Below are 14709 nucleotides of genomic sequence, written 5' to 3'. Positions count from 1 at the left end.
TCAGAGTATATAAAAGCCTACCTTTGTTGATTATTATTAACCGTTTTCTGCCAGGTGGCTTTATTTGTAGCTTCTTCAGTTTCATATTTCTTTTGTTCCTAAAAGATGTCAATAATAATACGTAGTATAAAATGTATTATTAATAATTTAACATTGGCACCAAGGCAAACAAACTAATTTTAAAACCGAGGTAACAAAGGGAAAAAAAAAATACTGTCCCCAAGACACCAGAATGTTAAAATACAATAACTACTTAAATAATGATATAATTCCCCTTTGTTTCTACACAATTTGGGGCACAGATGTGAGGGCAGAATAGTGAACAAGGGTGACAAACTGAAGGGGTTTGCACAGTCGCTTGCTTCAAGGCTGATGCTTCAACTTGCTTGTCACATAAAAATTTGTCCTTCACTGAAAGCTACTGATAAAGGAGAAGGATGCCAATAACGAAGAAAATTCTCCTTACAATGAGCCTATTTATTCTCTTAGTAAAAAAGCCAGATTGGGTTAAAAAAAAAATCATCATTTCAAATTTATCATCCATGATATTCTATAATAAAAAAAAATTCTTTCAATCCTCCTTTAACTACATTTGATGGGCTCTCCTAAGAAAACTGTCTTATGAGTTCACTGACTCACCTCTTTGATCATTTTAATAAGCTCCGCTTTTGTTGCTGCTCTGGGAGGGGTGCACTTCTGCCCACACAGTTTTAAAGCATTCATAAGCAGCTCCGCTGTGTCTAGTTCTTCCTCAGTCAATTCATCTTGGTGATTATGTATCAACTCTGACAAATACAAAACTAACTTGGCTCCATGCTTTAAGAGAAAGAAACAATTTTTTTTAGTCATATAAAGTTTTTTATTTCTTACATTTAAATTATTTAACAGTAATTAAGTTAAATTATATCACTAGATTTATTTGGAAGGATCTGGTTAGAATAAAGAAGTAAAAGAGACATTTTGGGAACAATCAAAAAAATTGGGTTTTGCATTAGAAACACACTGACATTAGGATGTAAGCTAATTTTGTTAGGTAAAATAATCTTATGTTATGTAAGATAATGTCTTTGGAAAAAGATTTCTATAATTTACTTTAAAATACTTCAAAAAAGGAATGACGTCATTATGATAAAAGTATTAACAACTGTTAAATCTAGGTGATGGTTATATGGTACTCATTATACTATTCCGTTTCTATTATTACATTTGAAAATTTTCATTGTAAGAGGTAAAATAAAAAAGAGAAAGGAAGGAATGTAAGAGAGAAGGAAAAGAAAAGCAAGCAAGTTTTTGGGGAAAATTTTTTGGAGAAGATTTGCTAAAGGAATATAGGAAATAGGTGGGGATAAAGGAAAATAATTCTTAGTTCTTCTCATAGAAAAAAATGAACTGGAAGGGAAACTTTCCTTTAAATCTTCTAGGTAAGAGAATTATGCTTATTTAGTCTTTCTCCTTTGATTTCTGCTTGGTAGAATGAAGTTTGTGAAACATCCAGAACAAAACCCTGTCTTTGGATTAACCTGTAAGCAGTCTTTACTCCCTAGGGAGAGATAGCGGTGAAAAACTCTAAAACCAGTGAGATGTCAGCACCAGAACCTGTGCACAATGTCCGGAGAAGGGCTGGGTTAGGCCAGCCTTATGAACTGCCCTGTAACCAAAACCAGAATGTTACTTAAGGTAATGACAACTGTCTTTCATAGAAGAAACCTAAACCAAACTTTGATTCATGATTTTTTAAGTGGCCCTTCTATGCTACAGATCTTACACCTAATTGTTATGTCGTACGCTATGTATTCTTTAAACATTAAGCATGCCAGCAAGTGAAACATGCAGAGTTTTACTTTTTAAAAATCTGCACTGATACAAATACCACTGCATTTGGCTTTATGACATTTTAAACTGTGAATAGTATTAAATGTCAACAAATGAATTTGGAAGCTCTTACATTTTGGATGATATTTAAATTAACACATGGAATCACATCATGTCACTTCCCAAAAGCATAAGATGAACATATGCAATGATGAAAATAGCAAAGCTCATTTTAATGCAACATTTTAAATTAGTCAGGAGACAGCTGCTTCCTGACCAAAAGAGAAAAATGAACAGACACTCTGTGAGTAAAAGGCCTGAAGAGTTGGCAAATAAAGAGAAACAGTAAATGACTAGACTATGTTCTCATGTGTGTCTTAAAGGTAATGCTCTTGATATAATCTAAAAATAGTTTAGTATTCAGTGACATTCCAAAAATAATCTTAAAAAGCTATAAAAATATTTTTATTCATCCCAAATATCTAAAAAACACATGGTTTTCTTAGACACTGAAGTTGTTTCTGGAATCTCATCTCAACATCTGGAATCTCATCTCAACATCTGATCAATACTTTATTGACTGTAGTTCCTGGGACTAGAAAAGGTGTGATTAGGGATGAATTAGGGATGAATGCGAAAAAGGGAAATGCCTTGTTTTCAGCCCTCAAAAAACTGATTTAAGGAACCAAATCTATTACATACAAATCCTTAGGAAATAATAAATGCTAACCTGTATGAAAATAACATTTTCAGGGATGTGTCTAAGAAGTAAGAGCTCTGAATGGACTAAGAAAGACAGATTTTGAAGGTGGGGAAAGGGAGCTGGGCATATGGATGAACTGACAGAAGGGTGTAGAGACAGACAAGATGACGGAAGGCACTTCAGCAGAGAGGAAAGCATGAGCAGAGCGGCAGGTCAGTAAGAAGGCACAGGATGTGAAGAGGTTGCACAAGACAAAGATGAGGTGACATTGAAAAGTGGAGTTCTAGACTGAGGGATTAATCAGACTCAAATCATGACAGCAGAAGAGAGGTGCTGGGCTTTAAAAATCAAGCAGATTACAAACAGAATACAGCTTGTAAAAAGGCAGCTTTAAAAAGGCACAAGAACATCTCTAGATCCTGCTATGGAATGATCTCTAGGATGTACCATTAGTTGAAGAAAGTAAAGTGCAGAAGAGTGTGTACTGCTCTCTTTCTTTGTATTGACAAGGGGGTGTGGATAATACACACGTGTGTATGTGCACATACATGTATGTGTGTGTGCACAGATTTACGTATATCTCTAAAAGAAAAAGTAATAATAAAAAAGATGGTGACCTACAGGGAAAAAGATGGAAAGAAGGGAGGGAAAGAGATTAAGAGCTAGAACCTCTCTGAATGAGCCATGTTTCACAGTTTTGATTTTGGAACCATGGTGACATTTCACATAATTAAAAACAAAGTTGGGGCACCTGGGTAGCTCAGTCAGTTCAGCGGCTGCCTTTGGCTCAGGTCATGATCCCAGGGTCCTGGGATCGAGTCCCACATCAGGCTCCCTGCTGAATGAAGAGCCTGCTTCTCCCTCTCCCTCTGTCTGCTGTTCTGCCTACTTGTACTCTCTCTCTATCTCTCTGTCAAATAAATAAATAAATAAACAAACAAATCTTAAAAAAAAAAAGTAGAAACAAAGTTGAACAAATAAAAACCCAATGGAGGGTGTCTGGGTGGCTCAGTGGGTTAAGCCTCTGCCTTCAGCTCAGGTCGGGATCCCAGGATCCCGGGATCAAGCCCCGCATCAGGCTCTCTGCTCAGCAGGGAGCCTGCTTCCCCCTCTCTCTCTGCGCCTGCCTCTGCTTACTTGTGATCTATCAAATAAATAAATAAAATCTTAAAAAAAAAACCAACCCAAGGGAATCCCTAGAAATAGACAACAAATGGCAAAAAAAAAAAAAAAGAAAGAAAGAAGAACATGACTAGTTAGTTGAAGTTGGTGGCACAAACTAAATACAGAAAATTATATGAAGTGTTTTTACAGTATTTTCATGGTGTACTCATAACGGTATCCTAAGAACGAAAGAATTATGAGGAAGCCTTAATCTGTTCACTGGGTTTGTTATTAGTGATAATGTTGGTCATCCTATTTTGAAAATGTTCTATGTATATACATGGAGAGAGAGAGAACACACATACAAATAAATATACTAATGACATCAGGAATCAAGGTTACAACATTAATAAAAGGAAATACAAATATAAAATCCAAGAAAATGTGGAAATATCAACATGAACTCATGATTCATTTTTCTTTCTTAAAAGATTCATATTCCTTAGCTTTTCTACCAGAAACACGAGAAGAAATAACAAACAAGTAGAAATGACTGTTTCTAGTCCTTAAATTTATAATTTCTAAATACCATTATCTCATGAAAAGGAAACAGGGTCTTCTTGGGGGAAAAGTCTGGTTTTCCAGATCCAGGAAGGAATGTGCAAGATAAACCTGGGACATTCTTCCGTTCCAGAAAGCAAAGCAGTTAATCATATTAGCTTGTTAAAAATTGGAAAGGCTGTGTTAAAGGCATGTAACAATCTGAGTCTACAGAGATGCTAATGTGACTATCAAACTGAAAAATAACCACAAAGATTTGAAACTACTTTTGCAAAAAATGATACCTCAAAAATAAAAATGAATACAAAAATTGGAAGCTGCTAGGGCACCAACTCATTATTCTAATAATCAGGGAAAAGAAACAAGAGTTGCCTTTCTTAAGTAGACTATGCTTCAGGGTTGTCAGATAGTGGATGAGGGAACAGTCTTCCTCCAGAAGACTCCGAGCTAATAGATGCTGGCAGAATGAGAAACTCTGAGAAAACACTGTTTTGCAATTCCTAATGAAAAAAGTGGATCTTGGCAGCTATTATCAGTGGTGGCTAAAACTACTAGGTTAAAGATGGAGGGTGAATTCTGTAATGAATGGATCAGGCTAATATCATTTCAAAAAGCAGGGCAATGAGACATTTTCTGTCTCCTGCTATGCTGTAGTGGAAAATGCAAAGCACCCTTAATAAAACAGTCTTAAAACAAACACAAAACCAAACGGGAAACCAGAACTGGAATCTAGGAAGCCTTGAAACCTACAGCCACAAGCATATGATCATCTCAATCCAGAATATAGGAAATCCCAGTTTCATCAATAAACGGCTGACATTTAAAAAAATGGCTGGGGAGGGTACTTGCCAGGGATTAAAAAGATTTAGCATACATCAAACCAATGCCATGTGTGGGCCTTGTTTGCATCCAGAATCAAGCAAACTATTAAAAAATTATAAGACTTAGGAAAGTTACACACTGAGTATTAGATGACATTAAAGAACTGCCGTCGTTATTGAGCGTGACAAATTTTGTAGAAGTCCTTGTCAGGCTATAGACAGGTAAAGAATTTACAGGTAAAATGATTTGATACCTGACATTTATTTCAAAACACTGCAAAGGAAAGTTAAAGTTGGGTAATGGTCATGTGGGTCCTTTTTGATTTCTCCCAACTTTTAGGTATCTTTGAAAGTCTCCATAATAAACTTAAAAAAACCAGGCACAGGGGCACCTGGGTGCTCAGTGCGTTGAACCTCTGCCTCGGCTCAGGCCCTGGTCTCAGGGTCCTGGGATGGAGCCCCACATTGGGCTCTCTGCTGGGCCCTCTCTCTCTGCCTGCCTCTCTGCCTACTTGTGATCTGTCAGATAAATAAATAAAATCTTAAAAAAAAAAACAAAAACGGAAACCAGGTACAATAATGTGAGGTTAATTTGAGGTTAAGAAGAGGTTATTGTAGTGATCTGAGCACTGGGGCGAAAGTCTGAACTACAGTGGGGCGGGTAGAAGACAGTTAAAGACACTAAATAAATGACTGGCTTTGGTGATGACATGATTTATGGGAGAGGAAAAAGTCAGCCATGGATCCCATCTGTACAGACACCACCGACGAAATGGAGTCACGGAGAGGAAAGCTGATGTGGGGAAAAGAGGATTATCGGCACCAGGCTGGGTTTTAGTAGATGGCAACTCTGCTGAGATTTATAAAGGCAGGAAAGAACATCCCTTCAAATCGTACACAGGAGACCACGGGCTGGATGTGCTTCTGCCTTGGGAGAGGGAAGACAAACGCCTGGGGGCATCTAAGAGAATCTTAGTAGTAGAGAGAGCATCACTTCCAAACTATAGCCTTTGGTTGTTAAAATGATATATCTGAGTTGCCCGGGTATTAAAAGGGATGCCTGTCCATACATATCCCCTATTACTGTACTTACAGAGATACAATGTACATACAGGAAAGCATACAGATATTAAGTGTTCATTTCCGAGTTTCGACAACTGAACACATCTATTTTAGCACTACCCAAAATAGGATGTAGGACAGTTTTATTGCTCCAGAAAGTTTCTTAATTCCCCTTTCCAATCAATTCACATTCTCACTTCTCCCTTCCTCATGGACACAACTACTGTCCTGAATTCTACCACCATATCTTAATTCTGTCTGTTCTCAGACTTCATATGAATAGAATCACAGAATGTGTGCTCCTTTGTGTTTGGTTGTTCCTTTTGCTAACATAATGTCCTCGAACTTCGTCCATAATGGCAGTTATATCAATAGTCCGTTTCCTTTTATTGCTGTGTAATAGTCTATTATATAATCATATATCACAATCTGGTTATACATTGGCTTGTTGATTGACATTTGGTTTATTTCCAGTTTTGGGCTATTAGCAAAAAGGTTGACATGGATATTCTCGTACAAGTCCTTTTATGGATGTATGTTTAATTTCTCTTAGGTAAATACCTAAAAATGGAATTTTAGGGTCAGGTTAAGTATATGTTTAATTTTATAAGAAACTGCTAAACAACTCTTTAAACTGGTTGCACCATTTAAACTCTCCATCCATCACTCTTTAAGTGTTAGAATTTACAGACTCTGAAATTCTTTTAAGTATTTCAATGTTGATCATTCCAAATGATTAACACATTTAAAAAAATTTTAACTTACTATAAGCATTTAAAAAATATATCGCATGTACTACTGTTTGAGCTACTCAATTTAGATGTCTTATGGATAATATAATGCTTTTAAAAAAGAGGTGAGGGAAATTGGAAGGGGAGGTGAACCATGAGAAACTATGGACTCTGAAAAACAACCTGAGGGTTTTGAAGGGACGGGAGGTAGGAGGTTGGGGGAACCAGGTGGTGGGTATTGGGGAGGGCACGTATTGCATGGAGCACTGGGTGTGGTGCAAAAACAATGAATTCTGTTACGCTGAAAAGAAATTTAAAAAAAAGAAAAAAAAAGAAAACACTTGAAGATTTAGTAAAAAAAACTACAAGGATCTTATAAGAGCTCAGATACAGAATTCTTAATTTCAGCCCTGGAGGAAGGAATGGGAAATAAAGAGGTCAATTTGAATCTGGTATGGAGCATCTGAAGAAAGACTTCAGTAGATTTTTGGTAAGAAAACTATGGAAAGGATGTTTGGCATGAAAATTATCTTCGGTTCTTGTTTGTTAAGTTTTATATTTCACCACTACTTTTTACTTATGAATTGTTGAGACACTTACTTGCAGGGATGGACTAAGACAGTCTCGTAGTATTTCCTGATGATTTGGTTCACGAACTATTTCAAAAATTTGCTTTCTCTCTTGAGAAGAGTGCGCTGGTGACAAAATGTGTGCTAGGAGTCTGCCAAGCTGCATTCGGAAGGTTTCCTTACAAGACCATAAGATTTTAGGCCACTGCTGCTTGGAACCACCGGTTTTACTTGAACCCTTCAATCAGAACAGCAATAATTAGGATCTGACTCCTCAAGTAATAATACACTAACCTCTCTACACAGCCCTAAAGAAGATCACGGGTCATGTTTTACTGTAGATTGTTTTTTTAGTAGTAGAAATTAGAATGACATATACCTCCCTACGTACAGGTAGTTAAAAACAATAGACACACACTGACATTTACAGCAGCATTGTTCAAAAGAGCCAAGAGGCTGAAACAATCCAGATGTCCACTGATGGATGAGTGGATAAACAAAATGTAGTATATACATAGAATGGAATATTATTCAGCCTTTAAAAGGAATGAAGTTCTGATACATGCTTTAACATGGATGAACTTGAAAATATCACGTTAAATGAAATAAACCACATAAAAAAGGATAAATATTGCATGAAATATTGTACTATAAAACTTATATGAGGTATCTAGAAAGTTAAATTCATAGAGACAAAAAGTACAATAGTGGTTCTCAGGGGCTGGGGGAGGGGGGAGTATGAGGAATTATTATTTAATGGGTACAGAGCAATTTGGGATAATGAAGCAGCTCTGGAGATGGAGAGTGGTAACGGTTGCACAACAATATGAAAGTACTTAGTACCGCTGAATTATACCTTTAAGATGGTTAAAACAGTGAATTTTATGTTATGTGTATTTCACCACACAAAAAAAGAGAGAGGTGGGTTAAGAAGCAAAGGTCACTTGAATTACCTAGGACTTAGAAATTTTAAACTAAAAAAAAGAGAACCATCAAAAAACAACAGTAGATTGATTTTACAATATAAAAGAGAAGGAATCATAATAAAGAATTACTGTTAAAATATGGAGTATAACAGTCACCAAATAAGAACAGCATATAAACTGACCACCAATATTCCGTAATAGGTTACAAAATAAGCTGCTTCAACTGTGGTCCAGCTAAGGCTATCTCAATCTTGATCAGAGCTCCTATATCTGATTTAAAACTGGAATCAGTGCATTTTAGAATTTATTCTGAGTTTTGGAATTGGCTCTCCAAATTACTGCCAGTCCTAAGGGCCCTATGTAAATCATTTGGTTCTAAGTAAAACCCGCAGACACCAAAATCCAGTTTAGATTTAGAGATTGGCAGAATTGTGGTTCATGAGTTCTGCTAGAATGAAATTGACTTTTGTTGTCTATGAAGTGTACTAACTGATTTGCTTCCTAGGGTCAACTATATGTGACCCACAGATACCCAAGTGCACCAGTGATTAACGGAGCCTGATACTTGGTAGTATTTTCTTTAAAAATTTGAAGGTATTAGATATGTTTAAGCCAAGATTAACCTTTATAATAATTCAAAATAATAATAATTCAAGAGTAAGTAGACACATAAACCCCTAATCCTTTTGTGTGTATGAACATGTCCCATGCAACTCATTTACTTACAATAGATACTTTGAATCCTTCTATCAGATATGTGAGTATCTCCTTCTGAAATGGATTGAAAATGGAAGGCTGTTCATGATGGACGTCTTCAGAAGTTTCAGTCTGGGAAACTGAGATCTTGCTTTGAGTTGCATTTTCTGGAGTACTCAAAATGTCAATAATATCTGGATTAAACTCTTTAAATTAAAAGAATAATAAACAATTAGTCACATCACTGATGCGTAGCCATTAAAAATGGTCATGAAGCTAGTAAAAATATTCTATGTAATTACCAATTCAGTTGTCACAATATATAAATGTGTAACAAGTGTATTAGGTATAGAAGGTAACAATATAATAAATTCACCCAAAACAATGTAGAAATGTATGCCATATAATTCTAAACTAAATATTTTATTAATGAAGATGAGTTAAATTGCAACATTATTGAAGTCACGAGGTTCTTGTACAAATCAAACCTAAAGACCACATGATATTTACATCAGGAGGATATGCAGGGGTTGTTTTAGTGCATGCGCTATCCCATGATATCTGCATGTGATAAATGACTCAATTTCAGAGATTAGCCTGGGATCTGGTTGACTCAAATACAATCAGAAAAGTTAAAAATATGAGCCTTGGTTGTATTATGCATTTCTAGTGATTAATAACTACTGTCTTCTTTTTCCTATTTTCTTGGGGTTACTTAAACATTCTTGGGGGAATTCCATTTGGACTTGCCTATAGTTCTTTTTTTTATAAAAAAAGTATTTATTTATTTGACACAGAGATGGAACACAAGCAGGGGGAACGGCAGACAGAGGGAGAGGGAGAAGGAAGCTTCCTGCTGAGCAAGGATCTGGGGCTTGATCCCAGGACCCTGGGCTCATGACCTGAGCCAAAGGCAGATATTCAATTGACTGAGCCACCATGTGCCCCTCTATAATGTTTTTGAGTATATTTCTTTGCATACCTTTTTAGTGGTTGCTCTAGGTATTGTGTTTCACATATAAACATATAAGTCAGTAGCCCCTATAAAAATGCAAACTGAACCCACAATATGATACCCCTGTATATCAGAATGGCTAAAATTAAAAGCAGTGACCATGCCAAGTACTGGTTAGGGATGTGAGGAAAGCTGCACCCCTCGTACGTCGCTGGTGGGAATATAAAATTAGACAGTCATTCGGGAAGTCTGAGTTTCTTAACAAGAACAAAGCACACAACTACCCTTATTCCAGAAGGACGAAGCCTTATTTTCACACAAAGCCTGCACATAAATGTTTCTAGAAGCTAGCTATTCATTTGTAATAACTGAAAGCTGGAAAACAACCCAGATGGTCTTTCAACAGGTGAAGAACTAAACAAACTATGGTGCCTCCACACTGTGGGAAACCAGCAAAAACAAAATAGCAACAAACTGCTGATACCTACAGAAACCAGGATGACTCTCCAGAGAATGACGCTGAGGGAAAAGAGCCAGTCCTAAAAGGCTGCATAATTCTGTTTAACAGAGCTCTTGAAATGATGAAAATAAAGAAATGGAGAACAGATTAGAGGTTGCCAGGGATGAAGGAAGGGGCAGAGTGGGGGGAGAGTGGAAGTGGCTATTAAAAGGCGACAGACGGGTGCCTGGTCGGTGCAGCCAGTTGAGCATCTGACTCTCCTTTTCAGCTCAGGTCCTGATCTCAGGGTTATGAGATCAAGCCCTGCCTGGGGCTCCACACTCAGCAGGGAGCCTGCCTCAGATTTTTCTCTCCCTTTGCTCCTTCCTCCCTATCTCCCACTCTCTCTCTTTTTAATAATAAATCTTAAAAAAAAAAAAAGCAACTTAAGGATCTCCTGTGTGATGAAATGCTCGGTTTGTTGACTATATCAATGTCTGTACTCTGGTCATGACCCCGGACTCTAATTTTGCACAACCCATTGGGGGAAATGGGGTAAAAGATACATGGGGTTTCTCTGCAGTATTTCTTAACAACTACATGTGAATCTACACTGATCTCAAAAAAAAAAATGTTAAAAAAAATGTACTGGGGATGCTGTACTGTTTTAAACTCGAGGGTCACTCTAGGCCAGCATATAACATGTTGAAAATTGGATTTTTATTCAAGACTCCTGGTTCCAAACAAGAAATTCTTTAAATAGTATGGATGCTAGGAATGAGCAATTGATGTCGCTTAAAATTTTGAAACCTAATCAGTTTCCTCTTAAATTGTTTTCCTTCTCGTTCCATATCTGAGCAAGCACCGACGCATCCTCTGGTTCCCACCTTGATAAATAATCCTGTTAACGGCTAAAATGGTGAGCCTCTGCAGCCTCTGCGCCAGCTCTGTTTCGCTCGCCTGGACCGGGTTCTCCTGGCTCAGTCTCCGCTGCATCATCACATGCAGCTCATCACTGGCCACCGAACGCATTTTCATCAGCAGAGAGTCGGTCTGAGCAAGGGGAAATTTTCGAGGACCTTCAAGTATATGAATTAAAAACATCAAATGCCAGAGTTAACAGGGATCAAGAAAATCATTTTTTTCTTGCAAGCTTTTTGATTATTCGACCATGAAGCAACTCTTAATTAATACCAAGGTAATTTACACAAAGGGAAGAGCATGATTCAGAAAAAATACTGTTTCTCTCTCTTCGAAGTGCAACAGTATCTGTGATTTCAAAGTCCAAACAAGGATGTTGAAGCTAGTGACACGGCTTGGGAGGACTGCCATCAGTCGGCAAAACTGGAGTCTTCAGAAAAACTCAGAGGAATTAGAAGGGTGTATGTAAGTCAAGCAGAGAGAGTCAATTATCATATGGTTTCACTTATTTGTGGAGCATAACAAATAGCATGGAGGACAAGGGGCGTTAGAGAGGAGTAGGGAATTTGGGTAAATTGGAAGGGGAGGTGAACCATGAGAGACTATGGACTCTGAAAAACAGTCTGAGGGGTTTGAAGTGGCGGGGGGGGGGTGGGAGGTTGGGGTACTAGGTGGTGGGTATTATAGAGGGCACGGCTTGCATGGAGCACTGGGTGTGGTGAAAAAATAATGAATACTGTTTTTCTGAAAATAAATAAATTGGAAAAAAAAAAGAAGGGTGTATATAAGTAGTTCAGAATGTTTGGACACAATGTTCCCAAATACTGTTTCACTTCCTTGTATGCCAAAATAATCGAAGGGTTTTGAAGGCACACCATGCTTCAGTGAGAACATGACTACTTCTGGATAATTACCATTGTTAAATTTTATAAAGTAGTTTTGAGAAGTATATATAAGTGAGAGTAGAAATCAGTCCAAAGAAAGTGAAGAGATCAGAAAAGTGAGTAGAATTCCAGTGATTTGCTATTGAAATGATTTGGTGCTTCTTTAGAATTCAGTCCTCTAAAAGCATCTCCCGAGAAGTGTCTCCTCAGATTGAACAGTCAGAAGTGGCACCCCTGCACCATCACCGCACCTGCTCCGCGGGGTTCCACACAGCTGGTGGATCCGGGATGCGGGGAGAATGAGTCTTGACTTATTGGGCTGAAGGAGAAGGGCATCGGAAGTTGACCATAGGAACCAAAATGACGTCTTGGTAGGTGAGGAATAATGGAACCCTTCATTGGAATTGAACCTTTGTTTTAAATTATGAAAACAAACATCAATTTCCATAGATAGCCTCTATACACATTACTCACATGACTAAATTATGGTAGGTTTTAATGACTCATCCTGTAAGATGTTTAAATATTTTAATAGCATTTTAGATTGTAGAGCATTTTAGGCAACCAGTATTTCTTATCTGTTAATACATTTTGGTAGGTGCAGTTGTCTTTAAGACAAAAACAAAGTAAATTAAAAAAATTCATATCCAGGGTATATTCAAGAATAATATTGTCAGACTATGTTCTTACTTAGTTTAAGCAGATTCTTCCTAATGTCTACATCTCTACATCTCTGGCAGCTTTCACACTGTATAAGCAGCAGATAATCCTAATTCAGAGGCAGAGCACTATACCGAATAAGGAAATGTTAAGTCTTCTTCACTACTGTGTACTTGAAAAAACGGAGGGGTGTGCGGTATTTCAGCACTCGTGTGTGAAGCTACACCAGCTGGCGTGGCCTCAAGTATATTTTCTAAGCCTCCATCCCCTCATATGCTAAGATGTAGATTAGAAAGTAAGATAGAGCTTGCCTCACAGATATTTGTCACTGTCTGACATGACATTAAATGTATTTGTTTACAGGGTTATTGACCAATTTCTCCAGCAAGATATAAGCTCCATGAAAGCAGAGAAAACAATACCTGGTATGTGGCTGATGCTCAATAGATATTTGATGGTTGAATTAATGGATAAAGAGGTGTTCTATGGATTAAATAATAAACAAAGTAATGGTGGGGCATCTGGGCAGTCAGTCAATTGAGCATCCAACTCCTGGGTCATGATCTCAGCCTCGTGAGATCAAGCCCTGCATCAGGCTCTGTGCTAGTGGGGAGTCTGCTTGAGATTCATTCTCCCTTTGCCCCTCCCCTGACTCATGCACTCTCCCCTTCTCTCTCTAATAAAATCTTCTGAAAAATTAAATAAATAATGGATGTAAAACACAATGCCTCTCTATTACAAAGCATCAAAAGTTGTTAATAGTTGGTATTATTACTGATGGTTGAAATACAAAGGAAATTCATTTTATGTGAATCATATTAGTAACACAACATACATATTTATATTTATTTATGAGATTTGTATGTTTGTGTATCATTTAAATAATACCCTAATGCTTACATGTATCTTCATGCATTAAAGGGATGTTTAAAGTTTTTCATAGAGATAAGCAGACAAGTGAAAAAAAAAACCTATAAAAGAAGGTACATTGCTATCCTGTTTATAACAGCAAAAAGAAAAAAGTAAAATAAAGCCTTTGTTTATTGGTGAAGATTAGGAAACAAGATCATGGCAAGTCAATATAATAGATTATTATGCAGTTATTAAACATAAAGAATATTTTTATTGTATGGGAAAATATCTAAAATATATTGATGAGAAATAGAAATTAGTTTACAAAGAGAGGGCAGGGTGTCATATCATTTAAGCAAAGTAACATCTCTCTCTTAGCTATACCAAAAGAAGATGCAGAGGACAAGGAATCCGAGCAGTTTTGTTAACGGGGGTCGTAGGAACCATGGAGGCTACGGAACAGGATAATGGCACACCAGAGTCAGGCTGTCAAGGGATGAACCTGGCAAGAAAGTAGTATCTAACTTTCCAGGAGTGAGAGAACTTAAAATCTGGATATGACAACAGCGCTGCTGAAGAAATGGGGCCCAAGCCGTGGGTGCTCTGGCATTTAGGTCTGAGACGTGTCGATGAACAGAGCACGTGGTATGTGGCAGGAATAGAAGCTGCGGCCGCCAGGCGTCCCCACAAGCTCTGCTGGAGGTGTAGGGGTGGGGGAGCAGTGGGGTTGGATGTGTCACTGTCTCAGCAGTTTTCAATAAATGCTGGATGATCTATTTAGGAAGAAACCATCTTCCCTAAACATTTATCACTAATAAGAACAGATTGTTCTACATTATGGAAAGAACACCTCATTATATCTAAATAATGGGAATGATGGAAATATAATTCCTTCTTAGTAACTTTAGCATTATGAGCAAACAGATCTTAATGAGCTTTTATGACCACACTGTTCAGAAGCAGAAGCATTCCAGTATTTTGTATCTTTTGTATCTACAGTGTACACAGCCAAT

At 37.4% G+C, this 14709-nt stretch overlaps 1 protein-coding gene across 3 annotated transcripts in view; it reads right to left on the bottom strand.

Moving 5' to 3' along the window:
• The window catches only part of LYST (lysosomal trafficking regulator), a 188442-nt gene that overhangs the window by 57259 nt on the left and 116474 nt on the right, over nt 1-14709 (bottom strand). For 2 of the 3 annotated variants that reach the window (XM_044239321.1, XM_044239320.1), the window contains exons 29-34: nt 12436-12594; nt 11267-11458; nt 9016-9191; nt 7395-7601; nt 640-816; nt 22-98 (exon numbers count right to left, since the gene is read on the bottom strand). In XM_044239321.1, coding sequence (XP_044095256.1) covers nt 22-98; nt 640-816; nt 7395-7601; nt 9016-9191; nt 11267-11458; nt 12436-12594 — 988 coding nt within the window. The remainder of the gene's footprint in view (nt 1-21; nt 99-639; nt 817-7394; nt 7602-9015; nt 9192-11266; nt 11459-12435; nt 12595-14709) is intronic. The other variant, XM_044239322.1, reaches the window with a different exon arrangement.

This window comes from Neovison vison, chromosome 2 (assembly GCF_020171115.1).
Source record: "Neovison vison isolate M4711 chromosome 2, ASM_NN_V1, whole genome shotgun sequence".
Classification (NCBI taxonomy): Eukaryota; Metazoa; Chordata; class Mammalia; order Carnivora; family Mustelidae; genus Neogale; species Neogale vison.
Note: the sequence above shows the minus strand (reverse complement) of the source record. Positions and strands in the feature narration are given on the sequence as shown.